This window comes from Vicia villosa, linkage group LG3 (assembly GCF_029867415.1).
Source record: "Vicia villosa cultivar HV-30 ecotype Madison, WI linkage group LG3, Vvil1.0, whole genome shotgun sequence".
Taxonomy (NCBI): domain Eukaryota; kingdom Viridiplantae; phylum Streptophyta; class Magnoliopsida; order Fabales; family Fabaceae; genus Vicia; species Vicia villosa.
The window spans coordinates 65,607,099-65,633,013 of NC_081182.1; the positions used below are offsets into that span (position 1 = coordinate 65,607,099).

Here is a 25,915-nt window from a genome sequence, read left to right on the forward strand (position 1 = left end):
AAAGCTGAAAAAAGCAGTTTGAATTTGAAACTAAGAAGCTGGAATTGGAAAATTCTGAACTGAAGGAAAAAGTTTTAAATCTATCCAAAGATAGTGGATCTCCTTCTGAAACAGAAAAATCCATTCCTAGCATGAATCATATTCTGAAAGAATATGACTCGAGCTTCAGAAAGTTCTTATCTAGAAGTATTGGCAGAAGTCATCTTGCTTCTATGATATATGGTGTTTCTGGAAACAGAAGGTTTGGTTTTGGCTATGAGGGTGATACCTCACATAAATTTGAACCTATTGATGATCTGAAGATCACATACAAGCCATTGTATAATCAGTTCAAATATGGCCATGCACATGATATTAGGCTCACTTCACATGCACAGAAGTTTAACACTGTTCACACCAAGAAGCATGTGACAGATCCTAAGAAATATCATGCTGACAAACCTAAAGAATATCATGTTGTTCCTCCTGTTAAATATTTTGCTAAACCCAAGTTCAATCAGAACTTGAGGAGAACTAACAAGAAAGGACCCAAGAAATTGTGGGTACCTAAGGAGAAGATAATTTCTATTGCAGATATCCTTGGCTGCAAAGAAGGAAAAGCACAACATGTCATGGTACCTGGACTCTGGATGCTTGCGACACATGACAGGAAGAAGGTCTATGTTCCAAGACCTGGTGCTTAAATCTGCTGGAGAAGTGAAATTCGGAGGAGATCAGAAGGGCAAAATTATTGGCTCAGGAACTATAAAGTCTGGTAACTCTCCTTCTATTTCTAATGTTCTTCTAGTAGATGGATTAGCTCATAGCTTATTATCCATAAGTCAATTAAGCGACAATGGTTATGACATAATCTTTAATCAAAAGTCTTGCAAGGCTGTAAGTCAGAAGGATGGCTCAATCCTATTTACAGGCAAGAGAAAGAACAACATTTATAAGACAGATCTTCAGGATCTTAAGAATCAGAAGGTGACTTGTCTTATGTCTGTTTCTGAAGAGCAATGGGTCTGGCACAGAAGATTAGGACATGCTAGTTTGAGAAAGATTTATCAGATTAACAAACTAAACCTGGTCAGAGGACTCCCCAATCTGAAATTCAAATCAGATGCTCTTTGTGAAGCATGTCAGAAGGGCAAGTTCTCCAGACCTGCATTCAAGTCTAAGAATGTTGTCTCTTCCTCAAGGCTGTTAGAACTCTTGCACATTGATCTGTTTGGTCCAGTCAAAACAGCATCTTTCAGAGGGAAGAAATATGGATTAGTCATCGTAGATGATTATAGCGCTGGACATGGGTAAAGTTCTTGAAACACAAGGATGAGTCTCATTCAGTGTTCTTTGAATTCTGCACTCAGATTCAATCTGAGAAAGAGTGTAAAATCATAAAGGTCAGAAGTGATCATGGTGGCGAATTTGAGAACAGATTCTTTGAGGAGTTCTTCAAAGAAAATGGTATTGCCCATGATTTCTCTTGCCCCAGAACTCCACAGCAAAATGGAGTTGTAGAGCGAAAGAATAGGACTCTACAAGAAATGGCCAGAACCATGATCAATGAAACCAATATGGCTAAGCATTTCTGGGCAGAAGCAATCAACACTGCATGCTATATTCAGAATAGAATCTCTATCAGACCTATTCTAAATAAGACTCATTATGAATTGTGGAAGAACAGAAAGCCCAACATTTCATATTTCCATCCTTTTGGATGTGTATGTTTTATTCTGAATACTAAAGATCATCTTGGTAAGTTTGATTCCAAAGCACAAAAATGTTTCCTTCTTGGATATTCTGAACGCTCTAAAGGCTACAAAGTATACAATACTGAAACATTGATTGTAGAAGAATCAATCAATATCAGGTTTGATGATAAGCTTGGTCTTGAAAAACCAAAGCAGTTTGAGAATTTTGCAGATTTTGATATTGATATATCAGAAGTTGAAGAATCAAAAAGCAAAGCTGCAGAAGCTGGCAGTCTCAGAAGCAATGGATCAGAAGATCAAATTGCTGCATCTTTAGAGAATCTTAGGATTTCTGAAGAACCAACTATCAGAAGATCACCTAGACTTGCCTCAGCTCATTCAGAAGATGAGATCCTTGGAAAGAAAGATGATCCCATCAGAACAAGGGCATTCCTTAAGAACAATGCAGAATGTCAATTAGGTCTTGTTTCTTTGATCGAGCCAACTTCTGTTGATCAAGCTCTAGAAGATCCAGACTGGATAATTACCATGCAAGAAGAACTAAATCAGTTTACAAGGAATGATGTATGGGACTTGGTTCCTAGACCAAAAGGATTTAACATCATCGGTACTAAGTGGGTTTTCAGAAACAAGCTAAGTGAGAAAGGTGAAGTGGTAAGAAACAAAGCCAGACTGGTTGCTCAGGGTTATAGTCAGCAAGAAGGGATTGATTATATAGAAACCTTTGCACCAGTGGCCAGGTTAGAATCTATTCGTCTATTAATTTCTTTTGCCACTCAACACAACATCACTCTTTATCAGATGGATGTCAAGAGTGCCTTCTTAAATGGTTATATAGATGAAGAAGTTTATGTTCACCATCCTCCTGGTTTTGAAGACTCCATGTCTCCAAATCATGTTTTCAAATTTAAGAAATCATTATACGGATTGAAACAAGCTCCCAGAGCTTGGTATGAACGTTTGAGTTCTTTCCTTCTGGAAAATGATTTCACTAGAGGAAAAGTGGAAACTACTCTCTTTTGTAAAACATTTAAAAAGGATATTTTAATTTGTCAAATATATGTTGATGATATTATCTTTGGAACATCTAATGCTACACTTGGAAAGGAGTTTGCTGAGTCTATGCAGGCTGAATTTGAAATGAGCATGATGGGGGAACTCAAGTATTTCCTTGGGATTCAAATCAACCAAACTTCCGATGGAACCTATGTTCATCAAACGAAGTATGTGAAAGAACTTCTGAAGAAGTTTAATCTTTCTGGAAGCAAAGAAGCCAAAACTCCTATGCATCCAACATGTGTACTGGGTAAGGATGAGGTAAGTAAGAAGGTAGATCAGAAGTTGTACAGAGGTATGATTGGATCTCTTCTATATCTAACTGCTTCTAGACCTGACATTCTTTTTAGTGTTTTTTTGTGTGCTCGATTCCAATCAGATCCAAGAGAATCTCATTTAACAGCGGTTAAGAGAATTCTAAGGTATCTGAAAGGTACTACTAATGTTGGTTTAGTTTACAGAAGATCTAAAGATTACAACTTAGTAGGATTCTGTGATGCTGACTATGCTGGAGATAGAATAGAAAGAAAGAGCACTTCTGGAAGTTGTCAATTTCTTGGAAGTCATCTGATCTCATGGTACAGCAAGAAGCAAGCTACTATTGCCCTCTCAACAACAGAAGCAGAATATGTTGCTGCTGCTGGTTGTAGCACACAAATGCTCTGGATGAGAAGTCAGCTGGAAGATTATCAGATATATGAGAGTAACATTCCTATTTTCTGTGATAATACTTCTGCTATATGTTTATCTAAGAATCCTATTTTACATTCAAAAGCTAAACATATTGAGATTAAACATCATTTCATAAGGGACTATGTTCAGAAGGGTGTTATATCTTTAAACTTTATGGATACAGACCATCAATGGGCTGATATCTTTACAAAACCCCTTGCTGAAGATAAGTTTAAGTTCATTCTGAAGAATATCAGTATGGATTTATGCCCAGAATGAGAAGATGAGAAGATCTTATGTATGAGTATCTTCTGAAATGAAATTGGATTTTTTTTATAAGAAGTTCTGATTGAAATCAATTAGAAATTGTGATTCAGTTATTACTAACGTTTCATTGTCTAAGTTGATTCAGAATCTCTTTAAAAGCAAAACAACTGTAACTGGCTATCCAGATGGTAAACACGTGTTCACTATTTCTGGACAAGCGTGCGTGCAGTTGAGGGGACGTCTACTTAGGTAACTGTGCAAATCTCGTCTTTTGTCATTATTATCTCTCCTCACGTCATGTTACATTAAATGCCATTCATCATTTCTTTTATTGTCCTCCTTTTATTTTTTTTATATTCCTCGAACGTTTCCCTCTTCTTTTTCCCTCTATTTATTCCTTCATTTTGTTGCATCTGTTTTCTGCATACACCTTTTGTAATCCTTCTTGTTGAAATCAATGAAAAGTTATTTATGTTTCTTTCCTTTTGTCTCTTGCTTTACATCTGAATCTTTTATGCTTTTTGATGTTATGACAAAAAGGGGGAGAAAATATATGATAAATGATCTGATTAATATTATCAGTTACCGAGTAAAAAGGCTCCACATTTACTAACAGAACTTGCAAAGTTCTATGTTTTTAAGTTGTGTTGTTGCAGGAATCAAAGATTCAAGATCAACATAAGAAGCAACAAAAAGAATCAAGCTCTTGGATTCTTGAAGCAAGCTGAGTGCTAGGAAGCTTCAGAATCAGAAGCAAGAAGGAAGAATGATCAGAAATAGCTCTTGGATTCTTGAAGCAAGCTGAGTGCTAGGAAGCTTCAGAATCAGAAGCAAGAAGGAAGATTGATCAGAAATAGCTCTTGGATTCCTGAAGCAAGCTGAGTGCTAGGAAGCTTCAGAATCAGAAGCAAGAAGGAAGAATGATCAGAAATTCTGATAATAGAATATGATCCAAATCATTGTCTATTTGCTCTGATACATTGTCTATTGGATCTGATATATTCTATATGGCTTATATGGCTCTGATACATATTTTGTGTTCTGATACACATTTTATGTTCTAACTCATTCATGCTGACTTTTGTCGTTTAGTTTTGTTCTGTAACATTTCAGGATGTAGAGATGCTCTGATGATGCTCTGGTACATTCAACAATGTTCTGATACAATCTAGCATGAAGTGATGTAAGAAGAAATTCAAAGCTCTGAAGCTATCCGAGGGAAGCAGAAATCAGAAGCTGTGAATGTTCTAAAGATCCAGAAAACTCAAGTTCTGAAGCTGTCCTAAATGGAAGCATGAATCAGAAGTTGTGAATGTTCTGAAGATCAAAGAAATTCAAGTTCTGAAGCTGTCCTAAATGGAAGCAGGAATTAGAAGCTGTGAATGTTCTGAAGATCAAAGAAATTCATGTTCTGAAGCTGTCCTAAATGGAAGCAGGAATCAGAAGCTGTGAGTGTTCTAGGGATCCAAAGAAATTCAAGTTCTGAAGCTGTCCAATGGAAGCAGAAGTCAAAAGCTATGAATTATCAAAAGACAGAAGCTTATGTGATCGTCTCTACCGAAATAATCAGGGAAGTCTTTTATTATTAAAGTTCTTCGAGTATTGATTTCAGGGGGAGATTATTCATCTCAGGGGGAGATTGTTAATCTCAGGGGGAGACATATTCACATGCTTATGCTATAGCTGTGTAATTTGTCTTTAGCCGTCTGCTCTTTCTGATCGCAAATTCATATCATTTATATATGTTTTTGTCATCATCAAAAAGGGGGAGATTGTTAGAACAAGATTTGTTCTGATCAATATTCTTAGTTTTGATGATAACAAGGATATGAATTTTGTGTGAGATAATGTGGTACTCTAATACATTGCAATTTCCCTTTCAGGAAATATATAAAGAGTATGCACAAATCAGCGCTCAGAAGCTTTGTCTCAGAAGGTTCAACATGCAACATCAGAACATGGTCTGGCAAGACATCAGAAGACGGTCAAGGCAGAATCAGAACACGGGTCTATGGAAGCATCAGAAGAACTTGAGATCAGAAGCAGAAGCACTGAAGTTCTCATGGTATCACGCTCAGAAGCACTTCAAGGTCAGAAGACAAGAAGGTGCTACGCACCAAGCTGTTTGACTCTGATGATATTCAAACGTGTATACACAAACGTCAGATCAGAAGAAAGTACAGGTGGCAGGCTACGCTGACTGACAAAAGGAACGTTGGAAGCTATTAAAGGCAACGTCAGTAGACACAGCGTGAACAAGGCTCGAGGTAGTTGACAAAAGCGTGAAACATTAAATGCAATGCTGTACGGAATACGCAAAGCATTAAATGCGCCCAACGGTCATCTTCTCAAACGCCTATAAATATGAAGTTCTGATGAGAAGCAAGGTTATCAATTCTGAACGAAATTATTCTGAAAGACTTGCTGAAACGCTGTTCAAATTCAAAGCTCAGAAACTTCATCTTCATCAAAGCTCACTACATTGCTGCTGTAATATATTAGTGAGATTAAGCTTAAACGTTAAGAGAAATATCACTGTTGTGATTAAAGCTTTTAAGAAGCATTGTAAAACTCTTATTTGATTACATTAATTTGTAAGTAACTAGAGTGATCAAGTGTTGATCAGGATACTCTAGGAAGTCTTAGCTTGTGTCTAAGCAGTTGTAATTAGAGTGATCACGTGGTGGTCAGGATACTCTAAGAAAGTCTTAGCTTGTGTCTAAGCATTTGTTCCTGGAGTGATCAGGTTGTGATCAGGATACTCTAGAAGACTTAGTCGCGGACTAAGTGGAAAACCATTGTAATCTGTTGCGATTAGTGGATTAAATCCTCAGGTGAGGTAAATCACTCCGCGGGGGTGGACTGGAGTAGTTTAGTTAACAACGAACCAGGATAAAAATAACTGTGCAATTTATTTTTATCGTTGAAGTTTTTAAGACTACACTTATTCAAACCCCCCCCCCTTTCTAAGTGTTTTTCTATCCTTCACTATCCAATCCCAGATTTTCCGCAAGGTGAGTACTTATCCGATCTCTCCCAAAGTTAGAGCTTCGAACCTAGTTGGAGAGGAGCAGGAAGGACAAAGACATAAGAGTCCTGACTCGCAAGGCGGGTACCTATCAAACCCTTTCGAAGCCAGATCCTCGAAAGAATTTGGAGGGGAATAGGACAGGCAGAGACTCAAGAGTCTTAAAACTCGCACGATGAGTGTCTGTCCGCCTCTCACAAGGAGCACGACACTGGAATTTGAAAAATAATCATAAAGCATGAGCATGTTAAAATCAGAGCCCTAAAACATCATACGCAAATAACTAAATTGCCTAGAGTTGTTCAAGCATGAGAAAATAATCAAGTCAGGTAAAGTCGCTTCAATAAAAGAAAGCAAATCGACCAAGAGTATTTAGCTTGAAGCCTCTAGAAGACGTTAAGGGGGAGAAAGAAAAGTTCAAGAAGTATGTGGGTCTTAAAAGATCATACATTCAAAGGAAAACAAATATGAGGTACAAGGACTCAAGAGTCCTAGCTCAAACGATAAGTCCCTATCCGCCTCGCATAAGATCAAGTTACCAGAAGACATTTGGAAAGGAACGAGAAGGAAAAGGACTTAAGAGTCCTAACTCGAGGATGAGCCCCTACCAAAACGCTTGTGAACTTAAGCACTTTGATCCTTCAGGCCTCACGCTTTGGGTTGAGATTTTTGGATCCGCCGCCCATAAAAGTCTGCTTTGCCAAAATCCGCCGCCCGCCAAAGCCCGTCTTGCCTATTCGTTCAGCTCGTCCCTCCTTAAGCCCATCATCTTTTTTAGTTAATTATATTACTTCTAATTCTTGATGATTTTATTTTATACATTTATTTGTGAATATATGCAATATTTCTTAAAGTAAAATTTGTTAAAAATATGCTTTGTAACACCCTTCTAATCTCCCGCAGAATATAAAGTAAATTAAGAGTAAAACATGTAAAAGGATGCTACAACTCCTTAATAAAAATAATAACCATCTGTCATGCTTTTCCGAGGAACATAAATCACATCAACCAAATATGTTTAACACAGCGGAAAGAATTTCATAATTGGATAATGTAAAACATCAATTATCAGCACCAAAAATCACCGTCTCAATTCAACTAAAATTATCCAAATAAATAAAACCAGAGTTTATTAAAATAACTCTAAAACAAAATGTTCCCTAGTGTTACAAGACCAGAGCATGACACCGACACAGCTGAAACTAAACGGATTAGCTTTATGAGTTATCCTCACCAAGCACAACGACGATACTCCTTAATCTGAAAATGATCAACAGTAAGGGTGATACATATTCACAATTAACATACATTATGAGTTCATAAACAACAAAATATCATAAATAAATTGTTCACCCTATTGCAACATATTCTAGATTTTAGAAAATTCAATCAACCATTCACAACTTACAAATAACACAAGTCGCATCACCACATTATAGCACTGAAATTTATCCTCTCATGTTATAATAATCATACATAACAATGCAATGAGACATTATGCATGTGGTACCAAATCATGGGATTAACCCATCTCACCGATCCAAACACCACCGGGATATGGCCATCGCCAACTCACTAATTCCATACAATGGGAATCAACTACCACTGATCCAAACACCACTGGGATACAACCACAATATGATAATGAATGCATGCATCACAACTAGCATACTAATCATCAACACCAATTACGATGAACAATATCATCACCACATAACTCACTGAAAATAACGCCAAATATGACGTATTCATGCTTCAACATCATTTAAACATTCACCTTATACATAATTCACCCGAATACAACATCAACATAGCAATCATTTTGCCACAACATTACCATATTGTCACATTTATCAATTTATGCACACAATGTAAAAACCCACCATAATAAATTAAATCAGGATTTTCAAAATAAAATCGAGCCACTTCCCGTTACACCATTTTATTATATAGAATATTCAATTACCTTATCAACACTCAAAACGATGACTAAAACGGACTTACAGTTTGAAAATATGAAATTTTAAAATATTTTTCAAAAAGCATCAAGTGTAACCGGTTACTGTCCAGTTCGTACCCGGTTACACAACAACGTCAAATAACTATTTTTTTCAAAAAGGCTTCAGTGTAACTGGTTACCGTCCAGAGCGTAACGATTGCACATTAACGTCATCCAATTCGCTATTCTCAAATTTAACCTGTAATCGGTTACGGCCCCGAGCGTAACCGGTAACAAGACCCCAAAAACCCCATTTTAGCTATTTTTCACTGTTGTAATTGGTGACAGCTCTGCTGGTAACCGGTTATAGTGTACCCAGTAGCAGAAATTCCATTTTTGATAGCACCTCCTCTTCTCCAATTCAACCCAATTTGAACCAAAACAATTGCAACCTCAAAACAGAACCAATTCACGTAATCCAACACATTTCTATCATACTTTGGGGTTATCTAACATCAAGCATAACCTATACCCATTCAATTTCATCAAAACATCCAATTTATTCTATAGGTTCCCAAACCCCAAAACCTCTAATACATTCAATCAAATTAAACAACACATCTAATCAATTCTATCATTTGCAAACTAATAATATAGGCTAAAAGGATTAGTCCCCCCTTACCTTAGCCAAAATCTTGAGTCTTCTTCCTCTGATTTCATGTACTTTGAGTTCTCCTCTTTGCTTTCTCTCCTCTTTTCCTTTCTAACTTCCTTTAGTTATGAAAAATAAAATTAATTTAGTAGGCCCTTGCTTACACCTCCCCTTTACTAACTCCCACACTAGGCCCAATTATTTTATATTTCATAATTTTCCAACAAATCACCAAAAACTCCAATTAATTCAAATAAATAATTTAAATTCCAATTAAATTAAATAATAGAAATTATGGGGTGTTACATTCTTTATGCAAAATTGTTCTAAAAAATATGTGAAAAATCTAATTGAAAGGTAAACCAGAACCTATTAATCTATTAAAAAGTGAAAATAAATAAATAAATAAATAACATAGGCGGACAAACCCGCCGTCCGCCAACCCACCACCTTAGCGGGGGAGGGCTAGATTTTTATGTCCATTTCCACCCCGCTCTTTTTTTGCAGACTTAAGGCGGGGCGAGGAGGGGCAGGGTGAGCAGCCCGTTTTGCCACCCCTGCCGTCATAAATCTTATTGGCTTATATTCTTAATTATGATAAATGATGAAATTAAAGCATGTGAGGTTCGTTAATGCACATGATAATTGATGTATTATTAAGTCACATAATTCAAGTGGAAGAATGTAAGAATATTTTAATAAATATTTAAAATGACTCATGTGAAAAAAATATTATTCAAATGACACAATATGAAGAAGTGTTATTTAAATAATATGAAAAAGTGTTATTCAAATAAAGTAAAAAGAAGTTGTTGTGAAGGGATATGAATAACATATATAAATAGTGGCGACTTGATGGAAGTCATAACACATAATGTACAAAAGGATTTTCTTCCTTCCATAATAGTTTCTATACCAAATAGTCATCAAAAAAGAGTTTAGAGAAATTAAGAATAGGAAGGGGAAAAATTGAGTCTAGGAGGATTACAATCATTTTTAATCATCATCATGAAAAAAAGTACACACTTTTATTCTTTTATTTTGTGAGAATCATATATATTCTAAGATTCATATAATGATGATAGTTTCTTAATGAATTGTATCGCTTAAATGAAAATTAATTTACAAGTTTCTTAATGAATTGCATAGTATGGATGAAAATTAATTTACATGAACATCCCCTGTGAGCTATCCTTCTTTGAGACTAAAATAATGAGCATAAAACAAGGTCTTAAACTTTTCCTTTATCTAAATATGAAGGTTGAAAAACAAATGTCTTGTGGATGATTGAATTCAAATTTCTTCAAGCAAAATTTCAACAACAAACCTAATTAAACACAACCAAGAACCAAAAAGAAATTAAAAACTTACAAAAGGTTAATTAGATTAAAAGATGAAATGAAGGTGATTGATTGCCACTTCCATGAGAAAGATAAGATCAAAACAAAATCACCATAGGATATTATAAAACTCCTTATTAAGATTCACAATGGTTCTACTGAAAACTATTGAACAAAATTCTCTACCACACACACAAGTATGAAACTTGTAAATTCTATTATGCATAAAAAAATTAGATACAATAATGCATAAAATCTTATTCATAGAACAAACAATACTTGGAATAATTTGTCTTCATTGGAATCTACAACAAGTTTCAAACCCAACAAAATATCAAATGATATTTCCATCACTATTTGAAGTCTCTTAAATTTATTTATAGTAATGAAAAGGAACTTTGCAATTAAGTTTTGTTATTGGTTTATTTTGGATTCTAAAATGCAAATGTGCAAAATATATATTAACAGTATATATTATGAAATACACTTTAATTTGTCAATGTGTTTGACCATCAACCAAAGTATTTTGGTCACGTGGATCCACATTCATATTTTATCATTTGATATACACTTCAGATGACTGGTGTTGCCGGTGAATTTTACCACCGACAGATGTATAGTTGTCTATAAATAGACATTATTGTTGTCACGTTCCCATATCACCATAAATTTATCGTTTGCTTATATATGTTGCACACAATGTTTAAGGCCTCTTGTTGGTAAAAAATATTGTTATTATCATTCATGCCTTTTGTCCATAAAAGCAATATGCTTATCAACAAAAAACTTATGTGTTTTGTTCGAGGTTAATATTTCTCACCAAAACCAATTATGACAATTTGAATCGTCTTTGTGAAATTGAGGAATGTTTCTTTAGCTTGGCGTGCTCCCTAGTATTTTGGGTAGAGAAAATTGTATCTCATATGCATTAATAGGAGATAGGGGTGACTTCAGGGTTGTTTTTGAAAGCGTAATGTTTGTATGAGGCAGTATGCAAGCAATTTAGATCCATCATTGCTGGTGTGTAATGGATGTCTTATACTCGCTGAGGAGTAAACTTGACACTTCTATCCAGAAAGCCTTGCAACGGGGAAGAAGTTGCACATTTTTAAAGTTTCATGGCAAAGTAGAAACTAAACACCTTTTACCTATAACAGTGACATGAAATTTGAACACTCTTTAAAGATTTAATGTTTTTTCTAATCTTTTAACACATTTCTAATAGTCTCATATACTTAGTAGTTAGAACAATTGTATCCTCTCTAACATTAACGAGTGCCAATCATATTTGAGTTACTTACAGACAAATACATATAATTGAGCAAAGTCATAACATACCCCATGACTCAAGCACTTACAAATATACTCGTTTAATTATACAATTAAAGATTATCCACTAAAAGTTTCCACATTGAGATTCTATTCCATTAGATGTAGCATAGCGGTATGAGATGAAATGAAGCGATGTTTATTATTTAGATCAATTAAATTCTGATGGGGCGGGACACAGTAGAATATAATAATATGAATTATATTTCATTTCATCACTTACTAACCATATTTCTTCTTCTCTTATTTGAATAGAATAGAGAATTTGTCTTATTTCGTTATTAATCTTTTTATTAATAAAACAAAATTTTCATTAGCTTCACTTCACTTCATTTATTAAAATTCATCATATCCAAACTTTAACTTTAGTTTTTTGGGTAAATTAATTTCTTATCAATCATAACGGTTAAATGTAAAATAGTTTAACCTAATAATTAATTATTATTATTATTATTATTATTATTATTATTATTATTATTATTATTATTATTATTATTATTATTATTATTATTATTATTATTATTATTATTATTATTATTATAAATAATAAATTTACCTATTCTTTTTGGGTTGCAGCCTGCTATATTTAAATTCAATTCTGCCTTAGAAGTTTGGTATCTTCAGTTTCAGAATTTTGAAATTTCAACCTAAGAACTTAAAATTTTTGAAAATTTAACAGCAATCCGCTTTGTTCCTATCACTGTCACTGCCATTTTCTTCTGCACAAAGTGCAGCGTAGGTATCCCAATCCATCTTTAGATCTGATACATTCGCGATTCATTCTCCTTTCGTTCATCAAAAACCGCAACCGCGCAGACAATCAATGGCCGATCAAGAGCCATCAGTATCCACGGAAGCATCCGGCATCACCGAAGTCAAAGAATGGCTAGCCAAAACCTTCGAAGTCGCCGGCAAACCCGTTCCGGAATTCCAATACACTCCACGCAGTGTCTCTCACTTGCACCATCTCTCTACACTATCCAAAGCCAAAGACGAAGCCGCTCGACTCGTCGCGCGCGATTATCGCCTCAAAGCCGCCGAATATAGATCCCAAGGTAACGTAATAACTGCAGTTTGTACCACTTAGGGTTAGGTTCCTTTTATTTTTCTCCTTTTTTAAATGTATTTCGAATTTTCGATTCGATTTTGCATTGTAGCTGCAAGGATTAGAGAAATTCTGGAGAATGTAGGTTTGGCTCAGGAGAGTTTACCGTCCAGTGTGGTTGCGTCCGCGCAGGTTCTGTCGAATGTTTCTAATTTGTTGAATATCAGAGATACTGAACTTAGTAGGTAGGTTTCACTCTCACCTTTTTTGATTGTTTGTTTAATTTTGTTGTGTTAAATTTGAAATTTCGGAACTGTTTTTTATTTATTATTTTTTATTTTTATAGTTTTCTTGTGGCAATGGGTGATATTTCCCTGAGGAAGACTGGTGTGGAGGAAAAAAGGGCTAAAGTGCAGAAAGAGTCGAAGTTTCTTCTTGATTATACTAGAAAAGCTTTATCCAGGCTAACTTATTTGAAAAGGTAGAAGTAAATTTTTTAGCTTGATACTAAATAATTTGAAGAAATATGCATTAGTATCAACAAATTATAATGTAGAAAAATTTTGTGAAAATACCACAATGAATTAGAAAGTCCATATAAGACTAGAGAGTTTTAATTTGTCTACCGAAAATTTACAGTAATAGGCTCAAGGGGGACAAAATGTCCTAGCTTTTGGCATACAATGTTCTTTTGTTCCTCACTTGTTTAGTATGACTCAATGCTCGTGCAGAACACAATCCCAATTGGCCGCCGAACAACCTCTGTGTCAGGCTCAGATGGAAAATTGGAGCACAAACTTGCAAGTTATGGCTGCAAAAGAAAGGCAGTACATGCAACAATCAGCCAACTATAAGGTACACAGTTTTGTTTTTTTGAGGGGGGAGGGGGTGCTATTGAACTTGGTTCTTTAAGTTGAGGTGTGTTTTGAGAGTAACAGGAAAATTAGGTGAGTGTAGTTGATGTTAGATGCTAGGTAAAATGCTGTTGGGTTATCGTAGCATGCAAAAGATATAGTTAGAAAAAACGGACGGAAATAGAGGCCAACCAGTAGAAAAATAACATCAGTCAGTCGGGATGAGGGGAGTTGTCGCCCCTACTCATAAAACTGGTTTTGTTGCATATAATTTGAATATTGAAAAAACAGAAGTAACTTGAACAAAAGAAACAAAAAGGCACAAACAAAATATAACAACTTGCAAACTTTGTGCTTTTCTTTTTTATGATTCCTGTCACAAACTTTTATTATGCAAGATTGTGGTAGATACACCGCGATGCGATATAATTTGATAAGTGTATTTTAGCTGTAATTTTTGTTGCATAATGGATTTTCCAAACTGAATTACTTTATGAAAAGAGAAAGCATAACACATTTGTTAATATGCTTATTGATTTAGGTGCTGATTTCTAAATATGTCATCAAATTGTATATTGAATTGAAAATTCATATCATGGAGGTTGTTAGGGTAATGAATGAGGGAAAATCAGAGAAGCCATTCTGTAACCTATAACTGTATTCTATTAGGAATAATTAGAGAAGCAATGTAGTTAGAGGGAAGGTCATGTATAAATAGGATAAATTTGGATGGAAGAAGGCATGTGTGAATTTAGAAATTTTGTGTAGAAGGATGTTTGGTCAATCTGTAATTAAAAATCCACTGAATAGAGACATAATAATTATTGATGATATTCTGAGGAAACAAAGATTTCCACTGAATTAGAATACACATTATTGAAGTGGGCGGTTGCAGAATTGACTGTTGCCAAAGTTATAGTTTTGACTGGGAATCTGATAACCTGTACCTCTCCCATTTAAAAACTAGACACTAATTATACTATAGTATTTTTTATACAAAAGCCCAGATGTTTCTGGGTAGGGTGTCACAGTAATCAACTAATCATACTGCTACAAGAACCAGATGAAATTACTTTTATTTCATGTTATTTTCATAGCCTGCATTTCCTTGTTTCCTATTATGCATTTTTCTGTATTTTCCTAGTGGACACTTGATGCATTTTGCAGCATATTTATAGAAGATGAGGTGGTTAGGATATTCCCATTTGTAACAAACTTGCTTGTTAAATAGAGCCTGGTGGCCAAATGAAAAGGGGTCTAATAATTCAACAATCAATTCTCTCCCTAAATCCTCTGAAATTCTGTCAAAGCAACTCACCTTAACAGAATTCATTCTAAATCTGAATTGCCTGTGTTGAGTTGGGGTTATTCTTGGTTAACCACCCGAATATTCAAATCACATCTCAATCCGTATCAGTCCCAAGCATGACAATACGCAATCAAACCTTAGCTGACCTAGAGAAAAAGGTCGATGATAAATGTGCTGATCTCATCATTGGCATGGAACAGATCAATTTGAGCATGGAAGAAATTTGCGCTTTCATCCACAACCAAACAGGTCGTCCCCGACCTGATTGTTCATCCCTCAACAACCGTTCTGGCAACGGCAGCGGCCTGCGTGTTGACGTTCACAATATGTACTCCACTCGCATCTCCAAATTGGAATTTCTACGCTTCGACAACAAACAGTTGAAAGAATGGTTGTACAAATACACCCAGTTCTTCCGACAAACAGTTGAAATAATGGTTGTACAAATTCACCCAATTCTTCTACCTGGAAGGCATGCCGGATGAATCCAAGGTCTGTCTCGCCTCAATCACTTAGACAGCATTGTTCTCGCCTAATAAATTTGATGTTTACCCACCATGGTCTATCTAGCCGGCATCGCCCAGCATTTCTGCCCAATATATGACGACATGTTGGCCAACCTTATCCAATTCAAACATACCAACTCAGCACAAAGAGTACACTGATGCTTCTGAACTTGCTTTGACTCAGGAATCGTTACTCCAGTCCCCAGTCACTCATTGAGTATCTTTACGTCTGGCTTAGATACTAGTAAGCAAATGCATGTTGCATGTTTTATCCCACCTCCATTCCCCAAGCTGCAAACCTAGCTCGTTTACACGAAAGCCTCCAAACCTACACCCACTAAATTTGACTTTAAACCTTTACATTACCCAAAACACCACCTCCTACTACCTTACCGACCCAAACGCCTTCCCGGAAACTTTTGATAAACCGTCCCCCTAGAACCTATAATGCTGCAGAGATGGCTAACTCAGGGCCAAAGATCTTTGCATTTCTGTGGCGAACCTTTTGTAGGGGTCACCATCTGTAGCATAAATGGGCCCAGGTTTTATCATGGAAATGGAATATGACATTCCGATTGAGGGGACATCCCTGTCCATTCTCGACCCGGAAAACCAGCGCCTGAAGTATTCCTGCAGCAACCTTGCTCTTATCCCTCAATGCTATGTCTGGGATTGTCAACTTTCACTCACACTATGCGGGTTATAGGAACCCACAACAAACAAATGTTACACATTTTATTGGATGGTGGAAGCACACATGATTTCTTGGATCTTGAGGTAGCAAAGAAATTGGGATGTAAATTCGAAAAAAATTGCCCCTATGTTTGTGACTGCTGGTGGGGGAACCACATTAGAAGCTCCATTCATTTTCATAAACTTTTCGTGCTTGCTGCAACAATCTACATTTACTGCTAATGTATTTGTCCTACCATTGAGCACATGTGACTTAATTAGGGTATCCAATGGCTCACCTCTTTGGGTCCCATCCTTTGGGATTTTTCCAAGTTTCATACTCATGGCAATAAGTTTGTTTTGAGAGGAGCAAAACCTAGGTTGTTAATCTCTGACGAGTCAACCCCCCAAAAATGCTTATGGCGGATAGCGGGATGACCGCTATTGCAAAGACTTTAACAATGTACATAGTAAATATAAATTCCAACAACATGCATAATACTTATAAACAGAAATTGCAACATGTATGCGCCGATCCCCCAAAATGCTATAGCGGATAATGGGATGACCGCCATTGCAAAGACTAATAAACAATGTAAATAGAAAACATAAATTCGAACAACATACATGAATACATCAAAAGAGATTTTACAACAACATGCATTGTAAAATTCCAACAATAAACATAAATTCCAACATACATATCCCATCAAAATGAGTTCCCATCAAAATCAAATTATAAAAGTATTCCTGAATTGATATTAACCTCAGACATATATACGCATCAGCAACGACATGCTTTTTATCATAACTCTCTTGCCATATTTGTTTAATATCAACCAATATTTTTCTGCAAGATTTTACTTCTCTTATCACCAACTGATGCTTCTTAGCTCGTGTTATTTCTTCTGTTGAAGGGTGATAGAATCCATAATATTGATGTTGGGCTGGGTCCATGTAGGCCCACTAATTGGGAAGTTTAGTCTAGGAGAAAGGTTAGTGGGGACAAGCAGTTACTTAGGGAGTGCTATATATATGCACATGGGTAGTGGTATTGAGGGGCAGAGAAGTGTTTTATTTCAATTAGGAGTTATTACTCTGGTAGGAGCAGTTTGCTCTGGTGGTTACAATTGTATTTCTTTTTCCATTTCTTCAATTCAATCAAAAACTATCCCATTTATTATATCAATTTCTTGGGTTTCTATCATTGGTCCGACCTACCGGATTCATCGAGAGGAGCCAGTGAATTTGTGATTAATGCCACCAAAAATGTCTGAGAGAGTGGATGAATTGGAGGATCGAGTTGCGTCAATGGAAGAAGCGTTTGACGCGAGAGTGTCGACATTGGAGGAAACGTTTCGCCAAACGCTTGCTGATTTTCGTCTCACTTTGGTGGAAGAATTCGCGAAGATTCGACGGGAGCCTGAAAAACCACAACCTGTTGTGGGGGAAACGGTGTCGGAGTATCGGATGGCGGTGAAGAAGGTGGAGTTACCTTCATTTGACGGTGAGGATCCTGTTGGATGGATAACGCGTGCAGAAACGTATTTCGATGTACAAGGAACGGCGGAGGAAGTGAAGGTTCGATTGGCTAAGATAAGCATGGAAGGAGCAACAATCCACTGGTACAATCTCTTGCGAGAAACAGAGGAAAATCTGACATGGGAGAAACTGAAACAAGCATTGATTGATAGGTACGGAGGGAGACAGAGTGATAATCCATTTGAGGAACTAAAGGATTTGCAGCAAGAAGGAAGCGTTGAGGACTACATCAGTGCATTCGAGTATATTTCTTCTCAAGTGAGAAGGTTGCCGGAGGAGCAATACCTGGGGTATTTTCTTGGAGGACTCAAACCAGAGCTTCGATTGAAGGTAAGAACTTTCAACCCCCATTCACGGTTGCAGGCGATGAAATTAGCGCGTGATGTGGAAGATGAATTACGTGGGAAGTTGCTGCCTCGAAACAGCAAAGGTCGTTTTGCGAAAGCAGGAAGAGAAATGGATAATGGGCTTAAGTTTAAAACTCAACAGGGGTCAAATGATGACGCAGGCCCTACAAAAGATAAATTTGGATATGATCCATTGCTGAGAACCCAATTGCAAACGGGTCAATCCAATTTGAATCTTAATCAGAATTCTGCAATGCGAACGAGCAGAGAGGGTACACGACGAGACAACCATGGTGATCGGAACAGAGGTGTCAAGCATCTACCATATTCTGAATTAATGGATCGCAAGGCAAAAGGACTTTGTTTCCGTTGTGGAGAGCGCTATACTCCTCTCCATCAATGTGCGGAAAAACAATTGAGGTTGGTGATCATGGGTGATGATGAAGCTGTAAACGACAACGGCGAAGTTATGGCAATCGAACTGCAAGAAGGAGAAGTGCAAGCAGCAGTGGACTGTAAGATGATGGCAGTGTGCAATCCCGAACTGGGAGGTAGAGTTCAAGTTCCTTTTTCTGCTCCATTGCAACTTGTCGGAATGGTGAAGGGGGTGGTTGTAACGGTTATGATTGATACCGGAGCTAGTCATAATTTCATCTCTCCTCAAATGACAACATTGTTACAACTATATGTAGATAAAAGTAAGGGAGCGTGTGTTAAATTGGGGAATGGTAATCGTACTACTGCTGTGGGAAAAAGTGAAGGAATGGAAATTCAGTTTGAGAAATTTTCTACTAAGGTGGAAGCTTATGTCTTAGAATTAGAAGACATTGATATTGTTTTGGGAGTGAATTGGCTGCAAGGATTAGGTAAGGTGAACTTTGATTGGAAAGAAAGAGCCATTAGCTTTTCTTGGAAAAATGAAGTAAAAAAATTGCAGGAAACTGCATTTAAAAATAAGCAACTTGAAAGGGAGATGCAAATGGACAAGGCTATTATCAACCCTCTGTACAACAGTATGCAAACAAAAGAATATGCAGGAAAAAGACTGGAGGAAAGCCTTATTATGCAGCCACAACTTAACATAGCCACCATGAGTATTGTGCAGCCAAGAAAAGTCACAAGGTGGGAGGGAAGCAAAGAAATTATCAGCTGGGGAAGTGAAAATCAGTTGCTGAATCATTGTCCTTATGATAGCCTTGAGGACAAGGCTCATTTTGTAGGAGAGGATAGTGATAGAATCCATAATATTGATGTTGGGCTGGGTCCATGTAGGCCCACTAATTGGGAAGTTTAGTCTAGGAGAAAGGTTAGTGGGGACAAGCAGTTACTTAGGGAGTGCTATATATATGCACATGGGTAGTGGTATTGAGGGGCAGAGAAGTGTTTTATTTCAATTAGGAGTTATTACTCTGGTAGGAGCAGTTTGCTCTGGTGGTTACAATTGTATTTCTTTTTCCATTTCTTCAATTCAATCAAAAACTATCCCATTTATTATATCAATTTCTTGGGTTTCTATCAAAGGGTGCTCACAATTAACAAAATTACAAAACAATTGTTTTCTTACTCTGGTCTTTATAAGAGTTCCACTGCCAACCAAGATCAAGGTTGTCACTTATAGGTTTAAAATAAACTTTGTTGCTGGAGGTTGGTGTTACACTTGCAGAGGCCGAGGATGTTGATGCCATGGTTATCAAAAGAGAAACCGGACAAGGCAAACAAAATAAAGGTTGTAGCTGTGAAACATGGCAGGGAGATGAGGCGAAGCAGAACAAGAAATCATAAGAGAACAGCGAAGAAGCAAAGGAGAATGGCGGAGAATGACGAACAATGCAGAAGATGCGGTGGAAAAAGGCGAAGGACGGGGAGAACGATGAAGAAAATGAAAAAAACAGTGGAGCTGAAGAAGCATAACACATGGGGTTAAATATTAGGCGGTCAAGAAAAGGGTAGGAAAGACCAATATCCCTTTTAAAAAATTAAACACACATTTCTAAATATTAAGGTTTACGATTTTGTCCCAAATTGAGAATAATGACTATCAAACTACTGTGGCACTACTGTCGCTCCCCCATAGCGCTGCTATGAAACCACTATTCGCGACCTCTTTGACCACTATCGTCAAGATCTTGCATAAAATCGTGAGGGGATTATATGATCTTAGCTAAGATCGGAAGATCCTACCCAATTATTTTTCGTAAGATCGAGAAGGGGTTGTAAAATCGTAAAACGTTAGATCGTAAAAAAAATATTAAGATCCTACTAAAACGTGAAAATCATACTATATATTTGAAGTATTTTTACATGATATTTAGGTTGACCAATGTATTAGTAGAAAAGTGTCCATTTTTTCATGTTCTTTGTTAGACATTAGAGAAATGTTCATCTTATTACTTGGTTTATCATAATCCCATTATTTAAAACAATCTATAAATTATTATTCTCTAAACCCTAAAACTAAAACTTCGTCATTTCAAAAGGCATGTATTCATCCCGCTGAACAATAGTTGTTGTGCCTCTGCATATTGTCATCCTTCTCGACTTGTGATGGTGGTAGCTGGAAATCAGCCGGTCGTGGTCAGAACTGGCCAAGATCACACAAAATCAATGATTTTTTTTTTTTTTACAATTTGGCTACAACACACAATTTACTTAAGACCGAGATTGTTGGGGGTGAGTAAGATTGCAGAATCGTAAGATTTTAAAATCTAGATCTTGACGACCATACTAATATAGGAGAGTCAGAGAAAGTGGAGTAACTTTTACTCTACAGAGGTACCCAATTCCTACCCGCATAGCCTATAAACTTGGGGAGGGATTTGCTACCTTTGGACTTTGATGCTTTTGGTACTCTCTATCTCGCTCTTAACCACACTATCTTACCCAACCATCCTCTAATGTACACTAAAGTTATGGAAGTTACCCAATAACAAAGGTAGCAAATTCATTCCCCTATAATCACCCATTGATTCTATTACCAACATGTTAGGTGCATAAAAATTTATGTCACTAATTTTAGTAATGCGCACTTATTGTAATTTTAACTCTGGTAGGTTGAACAATAAAGAGAGTAATATTACAATAAAGCACACATTACTAGAAGAGTTAATCCTGACAGTTTAATATGTCATCTAGAAGAGCAAATCCCTTCCCAGGGTTATAGGCTATGCGGCTAGTAATTCGCAGTTGAACAATCTCATGGAAATATTAACTCTAGTCTTTGGCAGATAACATATTATAAACTGACTAAATCTGATGTACAAATTATTATTGTATTATGATTTTTTATATTTTAATCTCTTGAATGCTGAATAAAATTTGGTGCAGACGGTGCTCAACCATACAGGCTATACCCCAGAGGTTAGCCACAGTGTTTTGGTTGAAATGGCTGAGCATAGGAAGGAGCTGGAAAGGAAAACTAAGCCCATCCTTGACACTCTTAGGAGTTATCAAGATTTGCCTCCGGTATGTTTTATTTCTGGTGCCCTCCATTTTAATTCTGGAGTAAAATAGAAGTACTTTGTTGCGTTTATTCTGATATTTTTGGCGGGTTGGAACTATCCAGGATAAAGCTCTGGCTGCATTAGCAATTGAAGATAAAAAAAGGCAGTTTGATGCTGCTGAGAAACATCTGGATGATGTATTGCAAACAGCTCTTTTAAATTCAGAGTGATTACACTACAAGTTCATAGCATGTTTTCTGGGTTTGGTTTTAAGTTATGTTTTTATACCAGGCTAAAAATGTAGCACACGTACAACAATGATATTTTGGTGCTTCGGTTGATGAATGGATTCAAAGACAATTGATAGCTATGTTTTTTCAAGACAAAAACTCTATTTTTTATTCCTTAACAAAGTGCTCTAGGGCACACATTAGAAGATCATTTGCTTATGGTATTTCATTTGAAAAAGAGTATTATAACAAAGTACTGAAAGAAGTAAAACAAAAGGGATGCATTGTGAGTTTAAAAAGTGTTGATAATAAAAAAAGGGTTCATAATAAAAAAATAAAAAATATGATATAAGTATGGCAGAGATACGAACTCCCATAAAATAAAATAACTATTGAACATGTGATGTCCTTTAACAAAATGGCAAAACATATCTCGAGTCCCACAAAGGTTTACAATATCATAAATGCTTTCTTCTCCTTATCCAAAACCTCAACTTACAGCTTTCAACAAGATAATTCTGGTAAGAAGCCAAACCTAAAACACCCCTATCATTTTTTCAACATATCAAATTTCCAATAATATTATTAACAAATTAAAATTTGCAAAATAAATTTTACACAATAGCAAATTGGCAATATCTAACTGTCCCTATAGAAAATTGACACTCTACGGTCTAAATACAGCACAACCACCGCTACCAATTAATCAAAACCCATTTTACATAACTTAACATGATGATTCATCCTAGCCAATGCAATAGGTAGATGTCACTTTCTTCATAGTAGTTGGTTTTACTTTCTCTTTTCACACATTAAAACTACAAAAATTCCATAATTGCCAATCAATCTTTATTTAGTACTACATGTGAATGTGATGTTATTTTCCGCCTAATCATACAATCTCAAAATAACATTACTTAATTCACACCATGAATGCCAGCTATCAAGAAATGTGAATCTAGCTAGAACTCAAAGAAAGCAACTCAAGCCTCAGTTTGGTTGAAAACTTTTCTATAAATTATGGTCCAAAATAAAATTATTATTTAAAAATATTTTAATCATATCATTTTTTTAATATAAAATTTGTTGAAATAGTAACTCACACCAACCATTGCATTGAAACAGCTTATAAATTCAATCACAGATTTGGATATAAAAAAATACACTCTCTTTAATTCAAAGAGAGGATAGAAGTTGGATCCAATGATAAATATACGGTGCAAAATGAATTAGTTAGGTAGTACTATTAATAGCTGTTAGTAAAATCCATTAAATTCATCAACCAAAAGTTAGAACCAAATTTTCCAAATCAAGCCCCTCCATTTAATTACTCCAACTACACCACACCTATATTCATAACACAGAACCCAATTTAACTTCTTATTCTACTCAACTCAATTCACATTTTCAAAACACATCACAAAAAAACCAAAATGGCCACTACACCATTAGTACTACTAGCAATTGCTTCTTTACTCCTTGCATCACTACCATATCATGGAGTATCTGCTGCTACTCCTACTCCTACTGCTGAATCTCCGGTACCAGAGACCGTCGGAGCTCCATCGCCTGCTGGTACAGCAGACGATGGATGTTTGGCGGCTCTAACAAACATGTCAGATTGTTTAACATTTGTGCAAGATGGGAGTAAGTTGAAAAAGCCGGATAAAGGGTGCTGTCCTGAATTAGCAACGTTGGTTGATAATAACCCTATTTGTTTGTGTCAGCTTTTGGGAAACTCTGATTCTATTGGGATTAAGATTAATCTTAATAAAGCTCTTAAGCTTCCTTCTCTTTGTCGTGTTACTACTCCTCCTGTTAGTACCTGCTCAGGTAAATGTCAATGCTCTTTTTATGTTTTACTTAATTATTGCCTTTAATTTGTAGATCTAGGAAAATATGTGACTTTTATATCAAATTTATTTTTTCCAATAATTTAGTGATTAGAATATCACCTTATAAACGTGATCTCAGATGTTGCGAGTTTAAACTTGTATCTCTGATGTCCCTACATAACTATTAATTTAAATGTATATTACTCGTTAACAAATTTTTATGTTTATGATGTCACAGCTGTTGGAGTTCCTGTATCTTTGCCTGGGCCATCAAGTCAAGATTCTATGCCACCAAGTAAGTTTTTTCATCACTTTAATACTTTTGTTAAATAATTATTAAGCATGTACAAAAAAATCTATGCATTTTATTTTATCATAATATATCTTGATTTGGTGGTAACTTAATTTAATTTGGTGGAAAAAATAATAATGAAGATATGGCAATGACACCAAAAGGATCAGCTCCTAGTCCTTCAAATTCAGCTGATAGTTCAGGTAAAATTTTCTTATTTTTCCTATTAAATTTCAACTATGTGAATGAAAAATATCAATTTATTAAAATTTTAATATCTATATTTTCAATTAACAATGTTGTATTGTACTAGAATGAATTTAACATTTTGTTTTTTTTTTTAAAACAAACTTGTGTAGCTGGTGGTGTTCTAAGTCCTTCTGAAAGCAAAAAGGGAGCCTCAAGCATTGTTGCCCCTGCCATGACATTCATTTTTGCAATGTCCACTCTTTCTTTCTCCATATTCTTCTGATTTTAGAATTCACATTTATCCTATAATTAGTTTCTATTTGTGTATTGAGTGATTTGATTTAGTGAATTGCACCCTTTAATTAGGAACTGCATCACAACACCATTATGGGTGTTGTGCTATTTTATTCTTATTTTTTCTTCCCAACTACATTCTTGCTATATTTGTAATAATATATTTCCATTTTCAATATGATATTTCATTTAGTTACTGGATGATTTTGATAGGATTTTGATGCTTAACCAAGAGATTATATTCATAAATATTATGTTAAGAAAGAAAGAAACAATTGTATATCTTATGGTGATTTACAAACAATTTGTATATACTAAAGACCATTTTAAAATCAGAGTTTTACAAGCAAAACCGCAGTTTACAAACAAAAGTGAAAAAACGGAAATTGATAAAGGAAGCGTTTGAATTAATTTCACTATTTTACTTAAATTGTGGGATAATACAATGACTAAAGATGTTTAAAGAATCAAAGCATCAATTAAACTAATTCATTTTACACAAGGCTTAAAGTGAATCTTATTAATCAAATAATTAATATAATCACTAAAAGTTTTTATAGTTGTAATTACCAAAAAGAAGATTCAAATGATTAAATCTACCATAGATCTATAGTTACACAATAAATCGTTATAAGTAGATAAAACCTATGAACATGTAATTCTAAAAAAGCAATAAAGTCCAAGTCATGCAAATTTATTATGAAATTTTAAAAGATATAGGGAAAAGGGATTTGTGCACTAGGTTTATACTAGTTTATTGCATTCGTTCTCGCTAGCTCTTAGTCTGATCTTCAAGCGAGAGCCATTGGAAATTCTTCAAGTCTTCCATTATTTTGTAAATTAATATACAACAATTTTTTATACAACGGATAATCAAGACAACAACACTAAACACTTCATGCGAAACGATGTTTAAGCCAACACAAATATGAATCTAAATTTCCCTAATGTTGTAGCAGAACACAGAACACTAAAAACTGCCAACTTTAGAAGATCTTCACTCAATCTTGAACTAATTGCCTTCATAGACCCAAATTTTGCTCCAAGCTTTTGTCTGCAATAGTCTTCACTCAACCCTACTAAAAGTCCCTTGTCTGAGCCTTCTATTGAAGGATTTTGAAAATTCTCAACTTCGTCTGTAGCAACCTTCACTCAGTTCAATTGAAGTCTTTAGTGAAGAAGAAATTAATCTTTTTCTTTGCTGAAAGTCAGTCTCCAGACACCATAATCACAATCTGATTCTTTAACTTGATACACACAAAAAACTTCAAAAAAAATCCCTAATGTACCTTGTATCTACCACTCACACTCAATCTTTAGAGTTGAGCACCACAACAATGATGTTTTTTGATTCAAGGTTGAAGATGATTGGTTATTTAAAAA

General features: G+C 35.6%; 2 protein-coding genes across 2 annotated transcripts; both read left to right on the forward strand.

Annotated features, from left to right (window-relative positions):
- The first annotated feature begins 12,582 nt into the window (after window positions 1–12,582).
- LOC131661721 (AUGMIN subunit 1-like) lies at window positions 12,583–22,054 on the forward strand. The gene is made up of 6 exons (XM_058931326.1): window positions 12,583–13,032; window positions 13,135–13,267; window positions 13,369–13,503; window positions 13,754–13,877; window positions 21,577–21,714; window positions 21,815–22,054. Exons 1-6 carry the CDS (start codon window positions 12,801–12,803, stop codon window positions 21,920–21,922), a joined length of 870 nt encoding a protein of 289 aa, XP_058787309.1. The 5' UTR covers window positions 12,583–12,800; the 3' UTR covers window positions 21,923–22,054.
- A 1,054-nt stretch (window positions 22,055–23,108) lies between these two features.
- On the forward strand, window positions 23,109–24,728 carry LOC131661722 (non-specific lipid transfer protein GPI-anchored 11-like). Its single transcript, XM_058931327.1, has 4 exons — window positions 23,109–23,755; window positions 23,996–24,052; window positions 24,193–24,252; window positions 24,409–24,728. The coding sequence occupies exons 1-4, from the start codon at window positions 23,356–23,358 to the stop codon at window positions 24,519–24,521; spliced, it is 630 nt and encodes a 209-aa protein (XP_058787310.1). The 5' UTR covers window positions 23,109–23,355; the 3' UTR covers window positions 24,522–24,728.
- Window positions 24,729–25,915: the final 1,187 nt, after the last annotated feature.

What these genes read in the sequence shown, in the direction of transcription:
- LOC131661721 (XM_058931326.1), top strand. Translation starts at nt 12,801, where the DNA reads ATGGCCGATCAAGAGCCATCAGTATCCACGGAAGCATCCGGCATCACC. An exon ending in CGCCGAATATAGATCCCAAG is followed by an intron (nt 13,033 to 13,134) that starts GTAACGTAATAA and finishes TTTGCATTGTAG; the next exon opens with CTGCAAGGATTAGAGAAATT. An exon ending in GTTATCAAGATTTGCCTCCG is followed by an intron (nt 21,715 to 21,814) that starts GTATGTTTTATT and finishes GGAACTATCCAG; the next exon opens with GATAAAGCTCTGGCTGCATT.
- LOC131661722 (XM_058931327.1), top strand. Translation starts at nt 23,356, where the DNA reads ATGGCCACTACACCATTAGTACTACTAGCAATTGCTTCTTTACTCCTT. An exon ending in TCCTGTTAGTACCTGCTCAG is followed by an intron (nt 23,756 to 23,995) that starts GTAAATGTCAAT and finishes ATGATGTCACAG; the next exon opens with CTGTTGGAGTTCCTGTATCT. An exon ending in AAATTCAGCTGATAGTTCAG is followed by an intron (nt 24,253 to 24,408) that starts GTAAAATTTTCT and finishes AAACTTGTGTAG; the next exon opens with CTGGTGGTGTTCTAAGTCCT.